Source organism: Podarcis melisellensis (assembly GCF_964234715.1).
Source record: "Podarcis melisellensis genome assembly, chromosome: 10".
In the NCBI taxonomy this organism is placed as follows: Eukaryota; Metazoa; Chordata; class Lepidosauria; order Squamata; family Lacertidae; genus Podarcis; species Podarcis melisellensis.
In genome coordinates, this window is record NC_138542.1 from 27,529,180 (window position 1) to 27,555,574 (window position 26,395).

A 26,395-nucleotide genomic window follows, 5' to 3' on the forward strand; every position below is an offset into this window, starting at 1 on the left:
CAAACCAGTTGGAAAAAGGAAAATGGGTCACCTAACATCATTGTCCTTGTGGCATCAGGTGATTGACAGCTGGGTGGCCCCAGCAGCTTGTCAAATGAGGCCCATGGGGAGTGGGGTTCCTTGTCCACCAGTCCAATTTTGTTACCTGCCCCCTGCATTGCCCATTCATATTCTGACTCTAAAAGAGATTTGCTAAAAGAATGATGGCTAGACAATTCATAGAACTACAAACTCCAGTCCAAATTGTGCAATACAAAATGTGATAGGTGATCCAGTCACTTTGACCCCATTTTGGCTTTTAGCTGCAAAAGTAGCCCTCAAAATTTGCAAAAGAAATCCTGCAAAATATGGTTCATCAGTTAAAAGCAGTTTATACAGATTTGGGAAACTCATATGTTCCCAGGGTGACTCTCATTTCATTTGTTAGAAACTGTAGAAACATAGTTGGAATGGACCTTGAAAAGGACCTCCAGTTATTGTCAGGCTACAGTTTCCATCATTTCTGTTATTGGCCATGCATGCGGGGGGGGGGCACAGTAGTTGGAAGGGCCAGAGGTTTCCCATCTGACCTAATGCAAACCCCTGCTCAATGCAGGAATCTTTCAAGTATAGCTCTCCTTTGGCAAAATACCTCTAACACAGTTGTGCATCTTCTTCCATTAGGAAGCTCCTTACTGTTAGGAAGAACCAAGTGGGTTGGGAAATAAATGTGATTTCTTCTCCTGCTAGATTTTGGGATGATTCTAATGCAAGAAGAAATCATGCCATTCGTTCACCTAGGTTACCAGAACGATTCCGGACACAGCTCAAACATGACTCCACCCTCAACTGGTTAACACTTTTCACCTCACATGTGGTTTAACATTATATCACATTTTTAACTGAATCTGCTCAGGTGCGGATATAACCAACCCTTTGTTAATAGTTTACAAAGCTCTTGAAATCAAGATACCTAAGAAGTCCCCTTGTGACCTGTATGATTATCAAGTTCTTCAGATGGGAACCTCTGCATGTTCCACATATTCAGTGTCTCCTTGGAGTAGAGCTTAGTGTTTTTGGTGCCTGCTCTGCCTCTTGAAATTAGACGTGTGCTAACTGTTCTGTGTTTTTGATGCCAGCTCAAAACTTTTCTGTTACATAGGCAATTCCAGAATATTGGTGATGGGTAAAGCTGCTACTGCCCTTTGTTTAGATTAATTCTATTGTGTTTTATATAGTACAGTATATAGTATATGTGTTCATTTTGTGAATACCACTTCTAGTTTTTTTTCTGAATATGAACCTCTGCTTTGCAACATTCAAAACTGTGTTCCATTGACTTCACTGGGACTTGAAGGTAGGTGCACATGGAACCGCTTGTATGCTAGCATGAAGTAAGAAAGGACAGGAAGGCAAATGAGCAAACAAATATCTAGACGGCAAAACAAAGCACTTTTTGATAGACAAATTATTTTCCTTTCTTCTCTGTGCCAGCAAAGCCAAATCATCCATATTTCTGCTGTGCCTGAATATTTGTAACGTAATGGTATATGTGCTTGTATTTACAGGCCATACATGGTAACAGACTTCATGGGCATCAGGAACGAAAGTTTTATGAAGGTAGCAGCCGTGGGGACCTGGATGGGAGACTTTGTCACAGCTTGGATGGTAAGCGGGGGGAAAGGGAAAGTTCAACCAGAAAAGTGTAATTGGTGATTGAAAACCAGAATAGTCAGAAGGCCTTTAAAAGCATAATTCGAATCAAATAAGCCCCAAGGTCACAGTGGCATGATGAATAACAGCTGGATGCTTTTGTGCATTGGAAATACAAAGATGCTATACTCAGGATGACTTAGGTGCTGCATTGTTCCCTTGATGTCAATATGAGTCCTGGCTAGGAATGCAGAAGCCGATTTCATTGTTGTTGTGAAATGGAATAATGGAATAAATATTAACTGTTGTCAGTGACTGGGTATTTTTCATATATATATTTGATGGGTGAAAGGGAGGTAATGCAATCTTCCACCTGAAAATAAAAAGTCTCATTTCCTTACTTGCCTCTAGAAAGTGTTGATATTTTTACTTGGCTTAACTTTTGAGTGGCAAGCTAGGCACTGAGACTGGTATCCAATGCAGTGCTAAGGAGCTTTTAGTCAGTGCAATGGTAATGGGGCTTTCACCACTCTCCTCCTGCTGTGCACTCCTTACAACTGTTCTGGGTTTGCCCCCAACCCTCCAAAACAGATTTGGGAAGGCCACAGGGCATGTTTTGGCAGGGGGTGGGTGGGTAAAGTCCTGTTGTACAAGTAGAAATCCTTGTACTGACCGGACAGCTACTCACTGCTGCATTGGATAGAAACCTAGATTGTTCAGATTCAATAGGTAATTCAGTGCTGCCATTTTAGTTCTGTTTCTTTTATTTATTTTCATGATATTTTTAAAAAGTAATATATCTTTTTGGCTTTTGTAATATACTTATTTTGCTGTAGAAATGCATCACAATAATATGATGACTAAAGACCCCAACTCCTATCAGACACATATAGCATGGCCAGCTGTCAAGAATGATGGTCCTAAAATACCTGCAGGTTTCCCAGCCCTGATCCAAATCTTTAGAAAACGATTGTCTGAACAGGCCAAACATGCACACCAGCCACTTAGCTTGCAAGCCATATGATTGCAAAAGATGAGCAAGGAGGAAAAACCAATGCTGGAATGTTGATCTAGCAATCCTTGGGCCTTGTGATAGACATTATTCACATAAATGGACGCGGGTGGCACTGTGGTCTAAACCACTGAGCCTCTTGGGTTTGCGAATCAGAAGGTTGGCGGTTCAAATCCCTGTGACAGGATGAGCTCCCGTTGCTCTGTCCCAGCTCCTGCCAACCAAGCAGTTAGAAAGCACGCCAGTGCATATAGATAAATAGGCACCACTGCGGCTGGAAGGTAAACAGTGTTTCTGTGCGCTCTGGTTTCTGTTGTGCCTGAAGTGGTTTAGTCATGCTGGCCACATGACCCGGAAAGCTGTGTGTGGACAAACACCATTTCCCTTGGCCTGAAAGCGAGATGAGCGGCGCAACCCCATAGTCGCCTTTGACTGGACTTAACCATCCAGGGGTCCTTTACCTTTATGGTTACCTAAATGCTGGTCTTTTTTTGGGGGGGGTAAATGAATTGTCAGGGACTGGCCAGACGCTGATGAGAGGAAGTGGAGCTGGAGTCTGATTTGGGAGGGGGGCAGGGGTCTGTGGCAAACTGCACCAGCCAGCAGACTAGAATCAAAGAGGGGGAATCTTCAGAGCTGGAGAAAGAGGCAGGCCAGGCAAGGGCTTGGTGCTTTCCCACCCTCTCCTGGACCATTGTCTCCCAGAACCAGGAGAGAACTGAACTGGATAGAGCGGAAGCTTCCATGCAGGTGTAGTCTCCGACTACATGCACACAGCGCATCAGGCTGAGGTGGATTCACTGGTGGAGGGGGAGTGGTTCCCAGGTGCTGCAACTGCTCCATAGAATGTGGACCTTTGAATAGCTGCCTGTACATTAGATTGGTGCGCATAAGACTCCAGAGCTGCAGAAGCCACTTTGTTATCTTTCAGAATAAAGAGTTCTCTCCTGTGTGCATTTCTTTGACCAGGAAGCACCCTTGACAGGAATGATGTAAGAATTAAAAGCAAGCAGTACCAGATTTGTTGTTTTCCATGTCTGCAGGGAAATCATCTAAATTTTCCTCATTTATCTTCTATCTATCTGGAGGAAATCAAAACTGTGGAGGTGGGAGGGGGAACAGGATCAAGGATACATTTGCCTTCAGATGCTGTGGTCTAAAGCAGAGTGTCCAAAACAAATTACAGTATTTTGATTTGGTGACCATGAAAAACAAGCACGCAACAAATCATCGCCTGGGACTGATTTAGAAGAAGAGGAACACAGTTGCTGCAGGGATGGAGGTTGGCACCTCAGAGTTTCCAGAAAACCATTTATCATTCAGCTGACTAGGAGCATGGTCTTTTCCTATCGTGTCCTCTCTGTGCTAATTTTTTTATTTTATTTTTTTGGAAGAAAGATATTGCATGATTTAGTGGTTAACAGACATTGTTTGATCATGGTTGTCTTTCAAGAAGCTCAGTTTTCAACCAAAGTGCAACAGGCAGTGCACCCACGCTGGTGATTAGGAAACAGCTAATAAAAAGTCTGTGACAAACAGCACTACATAATCATGATAGCTAATTAACCTAATCCAGAACCCAGTTTCTGTTGGCACCTGTCAACAGACAATGGAGTGCACCTCTGAGAGTGAAGTCAAACTGCTGTGTTAACAAGTGTTGAAGTGACCTCCATGGGCCACAAGTCTGGACAGTGTGTATGGAGGTCCCAGACTGTCCTCAAACTGAGCCTCTGTCTTTTTTCTAACCCATCTGCACATGCACGGGTTGCGATTTGGCGCTTCTGCACATGTGCAAAGCGTGATTTAGTGCTTCTGCGCATGCGCGACCACAGAAACCCAGAAGTAACCCATTCCGGTACTTCCGGGTTTCGGCGGTCTGCAACCCGCAAAAAACGCAACCTGAAGCGGCTGTAACCCGAGGTATGACTGCATTCTTATGAAATAGTAAATTCCTGGATGTTTGGCTTCACTTTTACAAATGGTGCTTTTCTCATTTCTTATTTACACATTTCTTTTAAAGAAATTTGTCTCTGGGGAGTATTTACTGGATCTGTGCTGAAATAGACCAAGATAATTGAACAGAAGAATGATTTGGGACAATGTACCTGTCCTTTAGAAGTCCCATGACACTACCCCCTGTTCAAGAGGGCCCCAACCCCCTTGGAGGGGTTTTTCAGAGGGCACATGGGGAAAAGAAGGAGTGGAACACTTTCCTTTCACTTACTTCCATTCACTTAGTTTGGAATCCAAACCTTTGTGCTTTTATTTACCTTCAGTAATAGGGCGAATCTCTATGTAGAGAAAGAAGGTGTCTGTAAGTTGCATAGTCAGGTAGTAAAATGGAGTTAAATCTGATCGAAGGATTGTATGTGTTTTTGAATGAAGGTTACCATGAGTGCATAGATGTCTTTGAAGAAAGGTGTTCATGAAACTTTGGCCCATTAATCTCCACAACCTTATCTGTCTGGCCTCTTAGCCCTCCAACCTCCTGTCGCTCTCTAGCAAACCATTTTAGCAGTTTACTGGTGCCAGGCCTCACTTTCCAGTGGCTTGTCAACAATTTTGTGGGTGGTAACCGCAGTAATGAAGATCTATTGAGGTGGTGCTTTATATTCTGTGATGTCCTCCAATCAAGGTGACGCTACACAGGAGACAATTAAGAACCTTTGTTGCTGCAATAGGTTTCGTTTATTGCAGGGCATTTTGTCAAAGTTTCTGAAGCAAGTTAACTCTTCAGATGTCTGTGGTATAAAATGAAGCAAAGCCATGATAATGGCATTCTTGAATTGCACTTTTTTTTTTGAATAACACATGAAATATAAACAGAAATTTCCCAGGCAGATGTTCAAAGCACATCTGTATTTACACGAAAGAGCCAAGGCTCACATTGTGTGTTTAACAATGCACGTTGATTTGTGTTTATCCTTTTTGTTTTGTTCATTTATTGCTAGAAAGAAATTGATTGGGGAATCTGTAGTAAGGGAATCAGGTGGCTTATTTGGCATTATTCTAGGGCCATGTCTAAATGAAGTCACTGGCTAGGGATAATGAGAAGACATCTGGAAGACAACAGGCTTCTCAACCCTGTTTTCATTTGTAGGTTTCTGTTTGCTTGTAATGTGGTCTCTCCCTCAAAGGCAGATATATCAGGATCAAAGCTGCTGTGCATATTCAGTGAATCCTCCTGGAAAAGAAATATGGATGGAGAAGGGGTTTGAACATGAAATGAACAATGATGTTCTGAATGTGCACATTGATTTTGATTTCAGTACCTCTGTCTTCAAGTCAGGTACCATATTGTAATAGATTTTGCATTTGATTCTTCATTTGAAAGCAGACCTGAGGCCTGAGTTGATATTTGAACTTGAAATGTATAATTTTTAATGCATTTGTTTACCATACCCCCTTCTTGTGTCCATTGGAGTTTCTGCAGTACAAAGAAACAAACTTGCAAACTAATGGAATGCCAAATAATCACATTAAACCAACTATAACAGATTCTTTGTATGTTTCAAGGTGCAATCATGGGCCGTATTTCACTGAAACCTAAAATTTTTCGCTTTTCTCTGTCATTTCCTTTTTCTTCTTATAATTGTGTTATACAGCCTGCATCCAAGGGCATCAAGGTAGCATCACATATGGGTTGATCTCCTAACTAGTATATATAAGATGGGTTAAGCTGAAATATGTTGACTGGCTCAAGGTCACCGAGAGAGCTTCATGGCAGAGCAGAAATTTGGACCCAACTTCTTAACTGCAGACCCATTGTATTTTATCTAATTGTGTTCTTCTGTGCTATGTGATCCACCAGAGGCTACTGTTAGTAGAAAAAGAAGGGCCTGTCCCTCCCGATGCTCCCTGCCTTCTGCTTAATCTGCTTAGTGGGACAGAGTGGGAGGTGGTTAGGGGGACTACAGGAAAGAGGGGGATTTGCAATAATCACCCCTCTCTGTCAATTGCAGAAGCTTCTGCCGGATCAAACAGAGGCACAACTGGATACAATCCATTGCCCTAACCACTATATCACACTACGTCTTTAAAAACAACTTCATCCAATAATTGCCAGTACCTTCCCTGGCTCTTCTGTCCATTCCAATTTTCTTTACTCATTAATCTGTTTTGTTAATTTGAGGATGCATGATTAGAATGTGCTTTGAGTTTGGCCTCCATAGTGGGTGAGGTGGGGAACAGAAAACATTTTTCAGCCCCAAGGGTATATTTCTTCATTGGGAACCTTCCAGGAGCCAGACAATGGATGTCAGTCTTTTGTGCAGATAGGCAACATTCAAGCCAGTCAAATGTTTCTAAACTCACACATCACTCCATCCAGGCACGCAAGAGGCATGATTGCAATGCAAAAACTTTTTTTTTTTTAAGCACTCAAAGGATGTGCAGTGCAGGGCCACTGAGCTGTGCGGCCCAGGGAAAGAGAGCAGGATCTGGGTTTGAGGGGTGGCCTGAAAGAGTCCCGAGAGACAGAGGCCTAGAGTTCCTAATGGTAGGACCCAATGGATCATGAGCAGAAGGACAATAGCTACTATGAAGAAGAAGAAGAATTTGGCTTTGATATCCCGCTTTATCACTACCCTATCAAAGCAGCTAACATTCTCCTTTCCCTTCCTCCCCCACAACAAACACTCTGTGAGGTGAGTGGGGATGAGAGACTTCAAAGAAGTGTGACTAGCCCATGGTCACCCAGCAGCTGCATGTGGAGGAGCGGGGAAGCGAACCCGGTTCACCAGATTACGAGTCTACCACTCTTAACCACTACACCCCGCTGGCTCTCATGATACTACTATGATAATAGTATCATGCCAAGTCATGTCAAAAATGGAGGAAGATCTCCTCTTATACAGCATGCCATTCCTTTCTTACCATTTAGTAAAGGACAAGTGGAACAATTTATTTTACAACCAGCTTCAAGTTGCCATGTTCATAGGGCAGCATGCATACACACACACACACACACACACACACACACACACACACACATCTATCTATCTTCTGTCTATCTATCTATCTATCTATCTATGAATGAAATTGCTACCCATTTCCTGAGAATTCCTTGCAGGCTCAGGACCGCAGTTGGGGAAGCCCCAAACTCTCCGACTGACGTCGTCACTGAGTCACTATTGTGTCAAGAAATTGGGCATGACAATTCCGGTTACGATCAAAGTCCATCTTTCTGATTGTTTTTCTTCCTCTGAGATATAATTGAATTTGCAGCAGCATCTGAAGTACAGTGCAGCTAGCAACTCTGTACTTCAGAGGTGGAAATGAAATTAAACTGTGAAGCGTGAAATGGAAAAAATGAAACGGATAAGATATATAACTAAAGTTGCCTGGTGCAAGCATCGCTGCGCAGGGATGTAACGAATGACCTCATTAGGGGTAGTGAGGTGCTATTCATAGCAGCAAGCACCTCTTCTTGGGGGTGGGGATTTCTTATACAGTTTCTCTCTCTCTCTCTCTCTCTCTCTCTCTCTCTCTCTCTCTCTCTCTCTCCTTTCTCCATCTCCAGAGGGATTTCTGCTTAGCCAACTGTTCAATATACTGACACAGTGTTTCTCAAACTCTGTGGAAATTACACACTAAACATCACTGGATCATAAGAACATAGAAGCGCCTGTTGGATCAGGCCAATGGCCCATGTAGTCTAGCATCTCTTCTCATCCAGGACAGACTGAATTCCTGTTCCACTGTTGGCATTTCTTCTTACAGGGAGCTCTTCTGGGTAGCCAGTGTCCCAGCTGCCTTGTTAGTGCATATCTGGAAACGGAAAGGATCCATGGTTACAACCAGGAAGCCACTTGTGCCAACTAGTCAACCTGTGTGAATCATTCAGCGGTTGTAGTCAAACAAGTGAACAGGTTTCAGCATCAACTGAAACTGAAGTGGCCAGCACATCTGAGTCAAAGAACACAAGTTCTGTATATCTGTAAATAACTCCCTACATTAGTGGTCTGTCAAGGTGCACGTTATTCTTAATTCGGGTGCAGAACATCTTGCTGTAGCTCCTGGAAGATGGCAGGGGGTTGTGAAGTATGTATAGGCCAATGAAGAAAAGCAATACACAAATTTAATGAAGGGTGGGATACAAATTTAAGCAATAATATAATAGTTTTCAGCGTGGAGGATTTGAGAACAGATGTATAATTTGCTTTTTACAATTTCTCTCGGAAGCTATGGCCATTTCACAACTGATGTTTCAACTGACATTTGCTTTTTCTGTGTCTGCAAATCACATCACCAGGAGGCTACACTGACTACTTCGACCGTTTCATTTCCAAACGCTTTTCTTCTGCCTCATATTTTTCCCAGAATTTATTGTGCCTCACGTTAGTTCATCGGTGATCTGCTTTAGACGCAAACATGTTCCTGAGGCCACGTACGACGATGCATTATTAATATACTCCTTGATATCAATATCTCCCAGTGACTTACATTTCAAAATTATAAAGACATTATTCTATTAAAATGCATACAACACATTATCTCACACAAACAGCAACAATTCATATGTTATATATCTATATGCACATACGCAAAAAGCACCCACCGACCCCATAATAGCCACAGGAAGCTGTGGCTGCATGCTGAAACAGTGGGGTCTCCAAATCCTGTGGACTCCAGCTCCCTCACCGCTGGCTACACTAAGTTGAACTGATGGGAGTTAATGGCTTCCAACAATGTCTGGAAGGTTTCGCCTATCCCTGCTTTATAACATGGAGTCGTTTTATAAAGAACAGGATAGGCAGATGTGGGGATTTTCCCTGTTTCCTAAAATATTCCTTGAAAGAAGTATAACCCTTCAATTCCACCTGGAAAGTATTTTTATCTTCTTGCTCACCAGCCTCCTCAACAAATGTGACAAACGGGGCGTATGGAAGCGGCCTGTGCCCAACATTAGACTAGTAAGGCTGATGTTATCATCAGAGAAGGATTCAATTGACCATGCAAATTGAGCAGAAGAACTTGAATGGCTTAAATAGATGATCAAACAAAACCCCCTGCATCCCCCAGAGGGAAGGATTAGCAACAGATGGCAGGGACACACAGCAAAAGGCTCGCTTAATCCTTAAATTATGCCTCGGCTTGGTGAGACCTGGGAAAGAGAAAGGATATATGGAGATGTCAAATGGTAAAATTTAATTGTTACAGGGAGAGGAGGGGAGAATATTTCTGGAAATAGAAAGTGTGAAAATGGTGCTTGTAGCTAAGTGCACCTTCCTGTTTCATTTCGGTTTTTAATTTCGATGCTGAGATAAGAGTGACTATATCTCATTATGATACCACCCTCTTGCAACTTACCCTATGGCAGGAAGCAGCACTGAATTTGGTCCCTTGGTTGCTTAGACAAAATTACCTGCTTTTCCTGGAAATGGGGGAGGGGAGGGATATGTCTAAACGTGCAGGCTTAAGGTGGCTGCTTTTATTTGCAGAAAAAACAGCCATGGTGCCCTGGTTCAAAATGTGATGCCAGTCCTAACTGGGACAGCATACCACAATCTTTCTCTCCTGGTTGAATTTTGTCTCCAAATACACAGCATTGGGTGCAGGTAGGAGTTGAGTTTCAGCACAAATATGGCAGAAGCAGCAATCCATATTGGCACTCAGCAACTGCTTTTTCTCCAAAATAAAAGCAGTCAGGGTTTTCCCCCTCCCCCAATCCATTCTTACTGAGGTACCAAGGGGGGAAACCCTCCATAAATTACTTAATATGACTGAGATGGATGTTGGCAAGTGTAAATGGATTCATACTGAAATTCATTTGAATATTGCATTTGGTAAAACGGTTTCGAAACAGAGCAATCTAATCTTGTCTTTGCTGAGTTTTCTTTATTATTGTTTTACACGGCTTAGAATGGGGATTTCAAACACTTAAACTGATAGAAAGGCTGCCGAGTTCCCTTGCAAGTTTCCCCGAGTACCTTCTGAAATCTCCATTAAAAAGCTATTTGTGCATTTGCTTTACAGCAATCCACCTCTGCAAATCATGAAATGTATTGCTACCCTCCTACACTTGTGGAAATAAAAATGGGTTTGCATTTCATCAGGGATTATATAGAATTGAACTGTGCAACAAGGCTTTGAAACTGGCACAGCACTTCTTTGAACATTCAGATGGAGAAAACCGAGTCCTGTAACTAGGAGGCATCTGTGGGCTTATAGGTTATTGTTGGTGCAGTCCAATTTTCTTCTTCCCAAAAATTCTTAGCTGTTTAGCTTTCCCCTAATTATTATACCTACACACATACTTGGTAGAAAAGCTCATTGGGTGGAATGGAGCTGCTGTGCCGGCTTTCTGGCAGGTGGGTCAGTGTTGCTTACCAGTGCGGTGTGTGTGCTTTCACGCTTCAATGTGCCAAAGATAAATGTACCAGTGCTGTAAGCATCTTGCCTGTTACGTTTTGCGTTTTGTCATTCACAGACAGGCCCCTCCTGAGGTTAGAATCCTCATAGGCCCCAGGTGCCTGTGAGTGTCGCTATCTCATCAGCCCTTCTGGAGCCGCCTTGCGGTCTGCTGGTCTCCTACTCTAGGCGGCCCAGAGAGATCCTGTGTGTCAAAACTGTCAATAAAATTTAAATGGTTGACTAAATTGTATTGAGCTTTACCTCAGAGCCACCCCAAAGAACATAGTGGAGCCTAGCAGAGGCTGAAAGATTGACAGGAAGCACAGCAGGGACATGACCACACTTGCCGCCTAGTCAGTCATGAAGACTATAATTTCGCCAGGCTATTAGAGCAAATTACAAAGTGCATGGTGGGCCAAATCGCTGGCTGCTGTAAGTCCATTAACTTTGACTGAAATTCCCCGGGGGGTGGGGGAACCACTAGCCTGATATTGTGCTTTTGTACATGCTAAATACACATCCAGACATTTTTGTCAAATGAAATGTGAACACTTCCAGCTGTCAAAAATGTGCTTATAGTGTGTTCCAGCATTTTTAATATAGCATTTTGAACTGGATCCCAACTACGTAAAGCTCAGGGTGTTGTTGTCATTTTAAATGAACAATTCTCTCATAATTATTAAGGTATAATTGGCATGAGAGACTTACCAAACTCAGTGTTGAGATACCCTTTCCAATAGGTATCATTGGTCTTAAGAAAGGTTGCTCGTTTCTCTCTCCATTTTGAGAGGGCTGTTGTACTCGAATTGCATCATGGTATAATAATATATGACTGCAAGATGCAGTGGGTGAACAGCCACTAACAGAGCATGCAAAGATCATGTGGCACTGGCACGGAAGACACCGAAAAGCATTGAATGGGGACTGAGGAGATAAATGGAATTGGCTTGGTGGTTGTCACAAATATACCGAGAAACCTGGCAGAACTTGGAGGCAGGGGACTAGTTGAAAGAAGATGATGGTAGACAAACCTCTGCCCAGAAGCAAGATGAAAATGGTAGTAAGAAGTAAGGGAGAAGATTTCAAGGTTGAAGTGTCAGAGAACATCAGAAGCTGGAGTTTGAAAATGCCTGTGTACAGAGGCAAAGGAGCAGAGTGATGAGAGAGAAAATCTGAGTTTACCCAGGGCTATTTTGACTCAACAATCTCAGTACGAAAAGCCAGCGAAAAGGAGGCTCGATGGGACATGAGCGGTGCTTGGAGAAGTGCTTTTATGGAGAGGATACTTCTAAAGATAAAAACAGAAAACACGGGAACAGCTTGCATGTAGGAAGAGAAGCTGTAAGTTTCCGAGATGTTGAAAGATAACCCTATCCCAGGCAGTGACCAAAACAGGAGGATCTGAGTGGAAAACATGTTCCTTTTGAGGGACTAACGGGTCACCTAAGATGAAATACCAGTGAGTCAGAGAGAAGGAATAAGACAGATGGTGTGGAGAAGTCAGGATAATATGGATACCATTGTCATATTTTCCTCTCTTTCCCTGCAGAGTCTAGATACATGGGTTAATCAAGGATGCTAGTTCTGAGATTATGTGGGCATAGGGATGGCGAGATGGCTGTGGTAAAGCTATTCAAGTGAATCTGCCCTGACATTAAAAAGCCCACCCCCTCCCTGTGCAGCAAGAATTTCCCTTTGCGCTTGAGCCACTTCACTATTGATCTGACGACAACATCCCTTCGTCAAGCCTGCCGAAGGAAAGCGGCAAGCCATTTATTTATTGCATATTTAAAAGTTTCAGATATTGCATTGCTCATAAATGGCCCATTTAGAAGATTAATAGTTCAGGGGGCGGAATTCTTTCATTTTTCCATTTGCATTCTGCTGCTGCTCATTCAAAATCTAACCATTTTGTGTATAGTTTATTTTCATTTACTCCTGGACGCCCATTATAGTACAATTTGAACAGAAACTGATGTTTTGGTTTGAAAGCCCTTTGTCCTAAAATGTTCCATCACAGCCTACAGAAGTGTCTTGGGCTTTTAATTTTTGGTAGTATAAAGAATGATGAGAGAAGTATTAAGGCTCCAATCCCCTCTATCGATTTCAGACTCATAAAGATAAAACTCTGCCGCACCAAGTTCAGATGCCTGGGAGTACCACCTCAACAAACCATACCACCACAATTACAAACCCCTATGGTGACAAATTAACAAAGACCTGAAGAGATGGAGTAGTACTAACTTCTCTCTCTCTCCGATAAAATAGCCACGATCAAAATGATCACCCTTCCAAAATTAACCTACCTATTCCAAACCCAATCTGGATTCCACCAACCCAACTCCACAAATGGCAGAAAAAAATCACACAAAAAACCAAGAATAAACCCCAAATACCTACACCTCCCTTCCTTAGTAGGAGGGTAGGGAATCCCCAACACAGAACTATACTACATTGCCAACCAAGTGCGCCACATAATCCCACACGGTCTAGAAGATGAGACAAAACAGTGGGTACACTTCGACATGGCCTACCATGTCCCAGCCTTGTCATTCTCTGGAGCCAGGCCACAGGTGAGTTCACAAGAAATGAGCTCCTGTGTGGCTGTGACTGTATCAGAAATGCACCTGTGTGGCGATATGAAAAAGGGCAACAGAACTACCATTCGGCTGTGCTACATAACTATGAAGACCAGGGTGGGCATGCATCGTCGGGATCTCTGCTCGGCCAAGCTGATAAAGCTCATTTTCTTCTCCCGAGTCTTCAGAATTGCCTCCCGATGAATAACGACCTGAGCCTTTGATAAGGCTCCAAGGCACGTTCCATTCAGCAGAGTTTCCAGCACAGGAAAGAGACGAGAGGTTTGGGCTACATTGTAAAGAGTTTTATTTCTAAACTACTCAGACAAAAAAGACATCCTCTCTCTATGAAAGCAGAGAACAAATGAACAAAGAAACAAGGGAACAAAGGATACAGGAAACCACTAACGTCACATCCCATCTCCCCTTCCCACAGTCTGGAAGGTCTCTGGAATGTAAACAGAGTCCTGTGACTCCAAGCAGCTGCACAGTGATAAGAACAGAAACTAACATGCAGCACATCAGAAGGTTTCAGAAGGATAGGGGGTGAAATGTCCGCCTTCCTCCCTTCACCCCCTTTTTGAGTCCTGAATAGCAGTACAAGTTTCCTTTTCCTGCCTGTCTGAAGCATTCCTATTACATGCCAGGGATGACCTGCAACATTTTGTTGTAGGATCACACTTGTCATTTTATAATACATACTAGCCCATTGAGGAATATCAAATGCAGCAACTGGGTAATTTAAATTAAATGTTAGCATAAGACAGCACTGGGGTGATATATTCCAGCTGACCTGCATTGCTAAGCAAAACTAGCCTCTGCGATTTTGTCAGTTCCCTTTCCCTAAATATCAGGTTTTGCTTCATAATCTGCCTGCCCCACGCAGACACACACCATCTAGCAGCATGCCACAAATGTATCTGATCACCATGGGTAACCTGCTAAGAACTTGCAGCATATGGAAGTGGGTGTTCTTGGCTGGGCAGTTCTCTGTGATTAAGCTTTACAGCTTGGCAGAGTCCCGAGTTATGAGGCAGGCAGAATGCTCGTTTTCCATATTGCCTTGCAGATGGAGTGTGTGTTGTTTTCTTCCCCAAAGTGAAAAGGAAATGGATGGACCAAGATAAGAACTTGTTGTGTCCAGCTCCCGTGAGTTTTTGAAAGTTGCGGTTGGATCTGAGCTCTCTTCAAGAATGTTTTGATAGAAAACAGTTGATATGGGCATAATTGGGTAATGTGATGGGCCAGGGAATTTTGCCACATTTGCCTTTCGAGGAAATAGGATGAGCTAGTTTGATGCTACAATACAAAACAGATGTTTTATTTATTTATTTGCCTATAAAGGTAAAGTTCACCTTTTAAGGCGTACCCACCTATTTTCCACTGTTTGAAACAAACATGCAAGCTAAAACACAGCCATCCCAAGAAATTCGCACATCTCTGAATTTTGCAATGCAACCCTCCAGTACAAAAATGCAGAAAATAGGATCAAGTGTGCATACAATGCATGTATTGGTGAAAATATTTGCAGCAGATTTCTTCTCACACGTTTCCCATGCAAACCCCTCAAACTGTTTTCTGAACCCAGGAATATTTTAAAGTGGTTTGGTTTGGTGATTTCCTCAGAGCAAGCACATCCTTGGTTTCTGTATAATCTTCTGTGGTTCCATAGGTATGAATGCGGTTTTGAATCCTGCAATGGGTTTTGCTTTAGCATTCTTTGGAAATGTAATTATGTGTGCCTAACTCTCTCTCTGTGTGTGTGTGTGTGTGTGTGTGTGTGTAGTGTAAGTATATGTCAAAGTCCTACATTTCCTCTCAGAGAGGGTTGGCACTGCCCACCCCCCACATAATGCACAATGTTTCCAGAAGGGCATTTGTCTTTCTGCCCCTCCTCCTAGACAGAGCTGAGATGGAAAGCCCACAATTTACCTCCTATTGTTCAGCTTTGTAAAATCCAGAGTAATGACCCTATGGTAACATGGTTGTTATGCATTCTGTTCTAGCTAATGGGCGCGTTGCTGCCAGGTCAGACAATAGATTATTCTCTCTATTTTTTTTACTTAGTATAAAATGTAAAATTACTTAAAAGCAGAAGGTGTCATCTTGGCAAGACCTTTTCTTCAAATAATCCATGCTTTAATAAGAGAGAGAGAAAGCGAACGGAAAAGGGAGAGGTTGACTTCCCTCCTTCCCTCCTTCCACATGCTAAATAGCAAGTTTTCTTGTACTCATTAGAATGACTGACGTTTTGTCTGAAAACTCATATTTCCAATTGTATGCTTCCCCCGTAAAACATTTTCTGCAACTTGGGTAACAAAATCTTTATAGTAAAAAATAAAATAAAAAATGAAATTAAATATCCCATTGCTATATAAATGCTTGCCTTGTGAAGGAAAGCTGGAGTTTCCTTTAAAAAAACACACACAACTGGTTTTAATATATACTGAGCATTCACAATTGCACTTAATTTCCCAACATCTACAAAAAATCTAATAATAATAATAATAATGGTTAAGAATAGTTTCAGTTGTTACATTTCAGTTGCTTTTGCAAGAGCAACATAGCTCCGGTTCCCCTATCTAGGAATGCTTCAATCTCTTTACTGTAGAGCTGGAAAAGGTTCAGGAAAGGACAGACAAAATGATCAAGGGAATCAAGTGGAATTTACAGAATTTGGGATGTTTTAGTTTAGCGGAAAAGCCAGTAGAGGTGATATGATAGATGTTGATAAAATTATTTACGGCATGCAAAAAAAAAGCAGATAGAGAAAAGTTTCTTGCTCACCCATAACACTAGAAGTTGCAGATTTCTGGTGAAGGTGAATGTTGGAAGATTCAGAACAGATAAAAGAAATGACTCATTCACATAGCATATAGATGGCTAAACTACAGAACTCATTTCCACAGGAGGCAGTGATGGATAAATTAATGGAGGACAAGGCTATTTCAGTGGCTACTCTTCATGATGGCTGTTGTTGTTGTTTAGTCATTTAGTCGTGTCCGACTCTTCATGACCCCATGGACCAGAGCACGCCAGGCACTCCTGTCTTCCACTGCCTCCCGCAGTTTGGTCAAACTCATGCTGGTAGCTTCAAGAACACTGTCCAACCATTTCGTCCTCTGTTGTCCCCTTCTCCTTGTGCCCTTCATCTTTTCCAACATCAGGGTCTTTTCCAGGGAGTCTTCTCTTCTCATGAGGTGGCCAAAGTATTGGAGCCTCAGCTTCATGATCTGTCCTTCCAGTGAGCACTCAGGGCTGATTTCCTTAAGAATGGATAGGTTTGATCTTCTTGCAGTCCATGGGACTCTCAAGAGTCTCCTCCAGCACCATAATTCAAAGGCATCAATTCTTCGGCGATCAGCCTTCTTTATGGTCCACCTCTCACTTCCATACATCACTACTGGGAAAACCATAGCTCTAGCCTCTGCCTTTGCAGCTGGAGGCATTAATAAGAGGTATGTGTCACCACTCCTCCTCACCAGTCACTTCTGTACAAGACTCTGGTAGGGTTAAGATGGTTTGGCATTATGTACATAAGCAAGTGAGCTGGTGCAGTTCTCTCATGCCCTCCCCTTGGGTATGCAAGTCAGGGCTGGCTCCATGCCTGAGGGGCCCTCACTTATGATGGATGCTTGCCTCTATCAGCTGGCCCTAGCAGGCTTACCTGGCTGTGGTGGCAGTGCTTTAGTAGGTCTAGGCACCCATTAATTTCCCCACAATGCCTCAGTGTTGCTAAGTATGTGAGAGAGACAGAGGGATAGCTTGTGTTAAAAAAAAATGAAATGGGGGAAGAGGTGGAATCTTAATTAGGAGTCAACAAGGGGAGGGGCTTTGTTAAAAATAATCACTTGACCCTCAGGTGTCTCATACCACTCCTTATTTTATGAGTAGGCACTGTTTTTTCCCTTTTGCTTTTAAAGCGACCAGGTCACGGACCTTATAAAGGTGTAATTCGCAAGGCCAAAAGCGATCTCCAGCCCACGAAGAATTCTGTGAACTAACCATCTGATTGATTTGGCAGCAGGGGGAAGCAATTTCTAGTGATTGACAAGGATCCATCAATTCCCCCCCCCCCCAGTTCACTTTAGTGCACACATGAAAATAGGCCTGCAATAAAGGAGTAATCGGATGATGCCTTCATTGTACTGCCAGATGTAGCTTCCTTTGAATTTTCTCTTTGTTGCAGGCTGATCTTTAGTCCTTTGAATTAGCAGAAATGGTTGCTTTTAAGCGTAGTGACTGCCATATGCTGGAAGGAAAGCATAGCCGTAAATTGAAGGGACTGCATGAGTTTTTCTCCCACAATTCAACCAGTAACTATATCAGGAAGGCAAATGGCAGAATTAACTTTGACTAGTGCATCACAATTAACCCAGTTGAAAGGCTGATGACCTATCAATTGAATAGTTTGAATCAGTTGCCAGGTATACAATATAAACCTACGCACTCCATGTAAGTCATAAACGGTTATAAATGTATTTTAGAGAATAGCAGAAAGCAGTCAAGTGTGCAAGTACATTTGTGGCAATACATTTGTGTTCAGCCTTCCGCTTTCCAACTATGCAATGAGCAGATCTGTAGGTAGTTTGTTTAGCATATAATAAAAGTCTTCAAAAATGGAAATTCTGAGGGGGGTTATTTTGAGGCAATTTTAACTCAATATTGAGAGATTACAAAAGGCCTTAAAACATTTTTTTTTAAAAAAAGCTCTAAATAACTGGGAATGTCTGCAATTGAATTTAATAGCACACAATGTATAATCCTGATTTGTTCTGCACTATTTTTGGTTTGAGGGGCGAAATAATAGAGATGGAAGACCGTTTGCATTCTGTGTGATGAAAATAGTCCCACCAAAATCCACAGTGAGTTAAATTTAGCATTACAACCTATTAAGGTGGTATTTACAATTCTGCTGCTAATGTAGGTACTATAGTTTGAAGAATTTTATTGTTTGTTGTTGTGGATGCTGAACTAAGATGAATCAATGGGAAGTAGGCACAACCTTTGTTGACCAAGGGGTGGTTATGAGTGAACCATCCCGAAGCCCCAGTGTTACCTGTACCAAGATAAGTGTGGCTTCCTAACCCATAGTACGTGCATTTAGAACAGGGATGTTGAATCTGGTGGGCTCTACATGTTGCTGGACTTCATCTGCCCCTGTCAGTGGTCAGGGATGATGGGAGTTGTAGTTCAACCATAACTAGAGGGCCACCCTTCCAAAATTAACCTATTCCAAACCCTGCCAATCTGGATTCCACCAATCCAACTCTGCATATGGTAGAAAAAACATTTGTTTATCTTCTCACACGAAAAGCCAAGAATAAGCCCCCAAGCCCCATTCCACCTCAGTCGGAGGATGGGGAAACCCCACCATAGAACTATACTACATTGCCAACCAAGTGTGCCACATAATCCCATACGGCCTAGAATCTACAAATGTGTAAAATCCAATTGCTACGTGGAAACAAATGCACTAACTTTATATACATTTTGTAATGCATGGGATAAACCCTCAGTCTAGATTCCTGAGAGGGTCCAAGGCTCCTGCCCATTCCATTACTGTTGACCAGTAAATACTGTATTTTTCTGTGTATAAGACTAGGATTGATTTTTTTTAGCAAAAAATAAGGTTTAAAATTGGGGCTCATCTTATGCATGGGTGTTTTCTTAATACCCAAAATAAGGTAAAGGTAAAGGTACCCCTGCCCATACGGGCCGGTCGTGTCCGACTCTGGGGTTGCGTGCTCATCTCGCTTAAGAGGCCGGGAGCCAGCATTGTCCGAAAACACTTCTGGGTCACGTGGCCAGCGTGACGAAGCTGCTCTGGCAAGCCAGCACCAGCGCAGCACACGGAAACGCCATTTACCTTCCCGCTATAAAGCGGTACCTATTTATCTACTTGCACTTAAGGGTGCTTTCGAACTGCTAGATGGGCAGGAGCTGGGACCGAACGGTGGGAGCTCACCCCGCCGTGGGGATTCGAACCTCCGACCATATGATCGGCAAGTCCTAGGCACTGAGGTTTTACCCACAGCGCCACCCGTGTCCCTTATACCCAAAATAGGGGGCGTCTTATACACAGAAAAATACAGTAGGTTGTTTCACTTCTTATTATGGCAAGTATTTTGCAGCCTGCTTTCATTGGGATTATTTAGTTCACCTACAGTCAAACTCCTGCTCTTGTTTCTTAACTGGAATGATTGCTGTGGGCAAAAGCAGATTTAGGGCAGTATGACTGGTTCTGCTGCACTGGGTGCTGAGCCTAGGGGGTGCTGCCGGGCATTGCAACTATGGTGTAGTGAATTGAGCAGAGTGCAAGGCAAGAGGCAGGAGGGCACCAAATTTTGGCTTTGCACAAAGCACTGCTGAAATTTGAAAGTCTGCTCCTGCTGTAGGGTTAAAGAGTCAACCTCTCGTTTGGGATGCAGAATCCTCTGCAAGTTTATTTGGTTGTTTCTTCCTTCCTACTAATTTGGGCTGAAATTTAGGTTCTGGAAGGACTATCTGCTGGAGAAGAAAATAAATACTCTTGTGACACCTTAACTAGTGCATTTCCTGTGCTATAAGTGTTCATAGGCCAGAGTCTGCTGGGGTTCTGACCTGTGATAGCTTGTGTGACAAGCGATTGGATTGTCCTTAATTGGTGCTAGAAGAGTCAAACTTAACTGTAAGACTCAGACATATCTTAGATAGTTTTAAAGGGGAAGTCGATAAATGCATATCAGTGGCTATTAGTAACTATAGTTACATTCTACTTGCAGTTACTGAGTGTCAACAGTGAAAGAGGGCTATTATCTTCATGTTTGTCTTGTGAGCTTCCTGAAAGCATCTAGTTGGCCACTTTGGGATGCAGGATTAGATCGGCCTTTGGTCTTATCAAAAATGATGGTTCTTCTGTTCTCAGCTATCTCTGCTGTAGTCTTTAAATTGCATTTCCACAATATTCGATGGCTTGTTTATAAGAGTAAAACCTGAGACAATTAAGGTTCAGCTACTGCGGGGATCAATATAAACCCAGTAGAATAAACATTAAAAAACCCCAAAACCTCAAGATAGAAGGAACAGCTGTGTAGGAACAGAGGCTTTGAAGCACTGTGAGAGAAGCTCAGCTCCCCGAGATTTCTTCTCTTTAATTTGCCAACATAAATAAAAAGCAAAGTGGTGTGGGCTTTAGCAGATTCCATGGCTAAAAATATAGTTTTGACACTGTGTGTGTGTGTGCATTTGACAACACAAATAATATATTTTTGTGTTTTTTAATCAGCTATTAAAAATATTTGTAAGAGAGAGTTTGAATCTAATCTGTGCTGCAGTACCTTCAAAAAATATATTTAATTAGGTGTTTCTCTGTTGTTGGGTTTTTGTTGTTGTTGGGCTTTTTGGGTCTTTGTAGGCACAGATGGCAACAGGAAATCTGCTGATGAATATTACTGATACAGAGAAAAGTAACTCATGACAAGTTTCCCCCCTTAATATTTGATTGTTTCCTAGCCATTATAAAACAAACTTTCTGTTGTCAGTTAATACCAAATTAAAGTGTGACGGTCTTGTTATATACCAGTAGTGCTTTTTAATATTTCAAGCTGGCACTGAAATATGAAACATTTCTACTTTGAAGTAAATTCCATGGAAAATAAGTAAACAGTTTCAGGCAATTGATTGTTATGAATTGGTTTTTTAAGAATATAGAAGATGCTGCAACCAGTATATGGGCATCTGTGGTTTGAAAGAGCTTTGATTTTTGCTTGTAGGCACAGCTTGTAGACACACTGTTGGATTGTGTGAATGCCAACTGTAGATGTAGTCAGGCAAAGCAATCCCAGGCCCTCCAAGTGTCCCTGTTTGCCAGGGACAGTCCCGGATTTACAGAAGCCATCCCAGTTTCTGATTTGATCCTGGAATGTCCTGCTTTCCCTTAAAGGTAAAGGTAAAGGTACCCCTGCCCGTACGGGCCAGTCTTGCCAGACTCTGGGGTTGTGCGCCCATCTCACTCAAGAGGCCAGGGGCCAGCGCTGTCCGAAGACACTTCCGGGTCACGTGGCCAGCATGACATCGCTGCTCTGGTGAGCCAGAGCTGCACACAGAAACGCCGTTTACCTTCCCGCTGGTAAGCAGTCCCTATTTATCTACTTGCACCCGGAGGTGCTTTCGAACTGCTAGGTTGGCAGGCGCTGCTTTCCCTTAGGATGTCCCTATTTTCATCAGAGAAATGTTGGATGGTTTGGTAGGATGCCCCTATTTTCACTGGAGAAATATTGGAAGGTATGGAGTTATGCGATCCCCGAGCCAACCTTTAGAAGACATCTGAAAGTAGCCTGTATAGGGAAGTTTTTCAGTGTTTTATTATGTTTTTATATATGCTGAAGCAGCCCAGAGTGGCTGAGGCAACCCAGACAGATGAGTAGGGTATAAATAAAATAATAGTGATAGTAGTAATAGTAATAATGAATAGGACGTCCCTATTTTCATTAGAGAAACGTTGGAGGGTATTCAATCCTAAACCAGGGCCTGGAAAGATTGGTGGTTGGAGCCACTGTAATTTTATGTGCTTAGTTGTTTATGCATGTTTGTATTTTATAGTCAAATTGCAAAAGCTAGTGGCTGATGCAAATATCTATTTATCTATGAAGTTCTATCTGCTCATGCTGGCCAGGACAATAATGGGGAGAAGGCAGGGGCAGAGGGTTAATTATATATTTATTTTATTAAATATGATATAAAAAAATCGCCAAGATGTTTACATAAAAATAATAATACAACTGCAACATTCAGGAAAATTTCCTGAAAAACTAGATAAAAACAAGATAAAATCCTAAAGCAGCTGTGTAGCACAAATAAAACCGTGCAGTGTACAAAACAAAAACATTAAAAATGAAGACCCAAAGCCCAGGAAAGCTTGGGTATACATAAAAGTTTCAAGGGGCCATTTAAAGGTCATACTATCTCTGCCTCATGAATTTTCTGAAGGGAGCCTGAGAACGCACTTAAATGCCAGTGTTTATTCTTGAAAAAAGTAAGCGGCTCAAAAGCTTAATGCCTCTGACCCTACAGATAGGGGTGCCCATGGCAGCACAGAGTGTCACACCAGTGAGGGGAATCTATGCCCCAAACTGCCCAACTTTTGTGATGCATATTGTGACTCAGGAAGCTTCGCTGATGAGATTTGGTGATTCCAAAAAGATTTTGTGCCCCCAAGAGCCCTCAATTATCCTTTGGGAGGTGGGAATAACATTTTGGCCGCATCCACTTTTGCACTCTGGCCATGAGTAAGGCTGGGTGATATCAGGTTTTCAACACTGTGATTCATCATCGGCTAAACACTATATAATCAAAATAAAACAACAACTCAATAACATCTAAAAGCTTGGCTAAAATGGAACGTTTTTGCCTGTCGCCTAAAGGTGTTGAAAAGGAAGGAGCACTGGCTCTGGCCCCACGAGGCACCGGGGTGAAGCTGCCCCTGCAGCCACCAGTGCCTGGTGCAGGGAGGAAGGAAGCAGCCGGCTGCTAAGGTGCGGCTGGCCATCAAGCCCCCCCTATGATATACCGCTGGGTCAAAATGCCATTGCAATCTGACCCTCAAACTGATCCTGGATGATGTATTGATACATTGCTGTCAGGGACTGGGCAAAGGAGGAATGGTGGAGACCGCCTCCCCAGCCTGACCCTTCCAGAGAAGAAGGAGACAGTTCAGAATTACAGCAGGGGGTTGAGGGAGGTCACAGCTCAGAGGCAGATGAGGAGAAAAGCTGGGAAATAATGGGAGAGGAGGAGGAGGAGTAGAAGAAGAAGAAGGGGAAAGATAGCTGACAGACTCAGTGTCTAGAAAGCATTCCAGACCCCCCCCCCCGAATATGGCGGGCATTGAAAATAGAAGAGCAGAGATCTCAAAGGCAAAAGGCATTTTTCAACACCTATAGCGATGACTCATGAGGAAGTGGGAGAGATAGAGGGGGTGGGGTTTCACTCAGAGCAACACCTTTGCTACAAGAGACTGCATTTCTAAGCCTCTCTCTGTGAATATTGAATAAAAAGCATTGGCAAGAACTTTCCTTGTTTTATCCATTCCTGGCAACCTGCCATGGGAGGCTGGATCCTCTGACGCCTGACAATTGCCCAGTCCTAGCCATGAGCACTTTTATATTTCCACCACGAACACTTTGATGTTTGAAGCTCAGAGGTTGCTGTGGGACAATGTGTCCACAAAAGGCTATTCACTCCTGTATTGTTGTTGTTGTTGAGGGTGATGATTAAATTTATATACCACCCTATATCTGGGGATTTCAGGGCGGTTCACAGACTATTGTATGTGTTACATTGTATGTGATTGTAATGTTGTTACACACCACCCTGCTATGATAAATGAAGGAAAATATCTATAGTAATATTTTCCCTCTAGGTAACAGTGTTGTGTGCTACCACACACTCAACTTGAGAGCACCATTGCATAGTGCTGTGCCATCATAATGTCCCAAATTAGATGTGGCAACATTATAATGGCAATGCAGTGCCACACGTGTCTTTGCCTTGCATCGCAGGCAATGTTCTACCCGAACCTAAATATCCCTGCGCTCATTGAATCAGGCTGAAAGACAAGTTTTTAAAAAGGCAGTCAGATCCTGCAATTCTCTAAGGCATTAAGCTAAATGCTAGATGTAAACAGCTTAATGGCATCATCAGGAGCTGCTTACCAACATCATTATGGAAAGATTTAAAAATGACTGTCAGGTCTATATTATAGCACAGTAAATAAGGAAAAGTCAGCGTTAAAGACTGTTGATTCTAAGAGGTAGGATCAGGAAAGGGCATGCCTAGATAAAACATCAGTCAATTGCTTTTACTAAATACCAGCCAAGCATGATTTCCAACAGAAGGTGCACAATCCTATGCAAAACACTGATTAAAAAAGCTTAATCAAGTAAGCTGAGATGACAAACAAGAGCAGCTGTAAAGCAAAGATTGTACATATCTGCTATGAACACAGGAATAGTAATAACTGTCTAGAAATTACAAGCAGCAAATCTAATAAAAATCTGACTGTGTGGCAGTCTGGGGGGGGGGGAACCCTGTTTCTTTTTCTGAGAAGCTGGACTTCTTTAAATACATAGCTTAATTGTAGTTCATTCTGTGAATATCTATCTATAAGGCAAAGGCACATTTTAATGAGTAGCCAGCAACTTAATTCATGTAAGCAGGCAACAAAAAAGGCATTGTGTCTAACATTGTAGGCAAGAACTTTGTAGGAGTGTTTATAACGCAACTCAGATGAAGTGGATTTTAATCCAGTGTTTCCCATGTTGAAATCTAACATTCTTCCCATCAGACCAGATTGGTTCTCAACCTGAACAGCTTGGGCTGATATCATAACAGGGGGGTGCTCAATAAAGAGTGACCCTTGGATGGCCAATATAAGTTGACTTTGGGAATATACAGAGGTACCTCAGGTTACATACGCTTCAGGTTACAGACTCCACTAACCCAGAAATATTACCTCAGATTAAGAACTTTACTTCAGGATGAGAACAGAAATCATGCAGCAGAAGGCGCCATTAGCTAAAGTGGTGCTTCAGGTTAAGAACAGTTTCAGGTTAAGAACAGACCTCCAGAATGAATTAAGTTCTTAACCTGAGGTACCACTGTAGTTCTTCACCATCTGACATCCAGTTTGCTGTGTGGTTACAGAATTCCCACTTCCTGAAATCCATCACAAGTGGGAATTCAGGGAATTGTATATGGTACAGTGGTAGATAGAACATGGTGGCTCTCTGCTGTTAAAAACCTATTTGATCCCATGGAGGGTTCCACCACTAGAATAGTAAGAGAGACCAGTTTCCTTATCACTAGCAGATCCTGTGAACTTCCCATACTGTTCTGAAGGGCTTCCTAACCCTCTGTTTGGGGAGTCCTCAGAGAGAAGGGGGGATTTCTGGAATTTTCTCCCTCGCTGTCCCACTGATAGAAGCTGGGTCAAAGAGACTTGTGTCAACTCAGTGTATGACTTTTGTCATACAACCTATGATCAACCACTGCAAAAACAGCTTCATAATATTGTGGTGTCATCCTATGATATCTCTTATAATCCTGCAAAGCTGTAGCATTCAGTAATACATACTCCATCATAACCACAGAGAGAATAGACTCTATAATGTATACTAGAATCCACTTCCTAGAAAATAGTTGATTTTGTGGGAGCTCCTACAAAACCTGTACTGATAACAAATTACTGTATTTTAAGCTTTTCCTAATGAGAAAGAGCAATGACCTGCTGAAGAATTTTAGATTGCCTTTGTAGAGTGTGTTTTGAAAAATAGATGTTGTGGTCCTTCGTGAAAGTGCATGAAATGCTAATTTTCTATTTTCACTGAGTACAGATCTGACTGCGCCCTTTGTACCTTTCAAGAACAACAAACATGAATCAACGTGCACTATGTAATTTTGAAGTACTCTGTTTCCTCTGATAGATCATAGTTATGCACGAAAGGAGCCTAAGATTATTATTTTTTTGCATTCAGCCATTACAGTGGTACCTCGGGTTACAGTTGCTTCAGGTTACACACGCTACAGGTTACAGACTGCGCTAACCCAGAAATAGTACCTCAGGTTAAGAACTTTGCTTCAGGATGAGAACAGAAATCATGCTGCGGCAGCGGAGGCCCCATTAGCTAAAGTGGTACCTCAGGTTAAGAACAATATCTGACCTCCTCTATTCTCTCTCTTCATCATGCCATATATGTAATGATTATTCCTGCCAGTCACAAGTATTATCTTGTACATCAGATTGCACACCCCCTGCATTATAGGCTCCACCGTTTCC

General features: G+C 42.5%; 1 protein-coding gene across 3 annotated transcripts in view; it reads left to right on the top strand.

Moving 5' to 3' along the window:
• Window positions 1–26,395, top strand: part of TMEM117 (transmembrane protein 117) — a 198,424-nt gene that overhangs the window by 79,352 nt on the left and 92,677 nt on the right. For all 3 annotated transcript variants that reach the window (XM_081928987.1, XM_081928985.1, XM_081928986.1), the window contains exon 4: window positions 1,548–1,647. In XM_081928987.1, coding sequence (XP_081785113.1) covers window positions 1,548–1,647 — 100 coding nt within the window. The remainder of the gene's footprint in view (window positions 1–1,547; window positions 1,648–26,395) is intronic.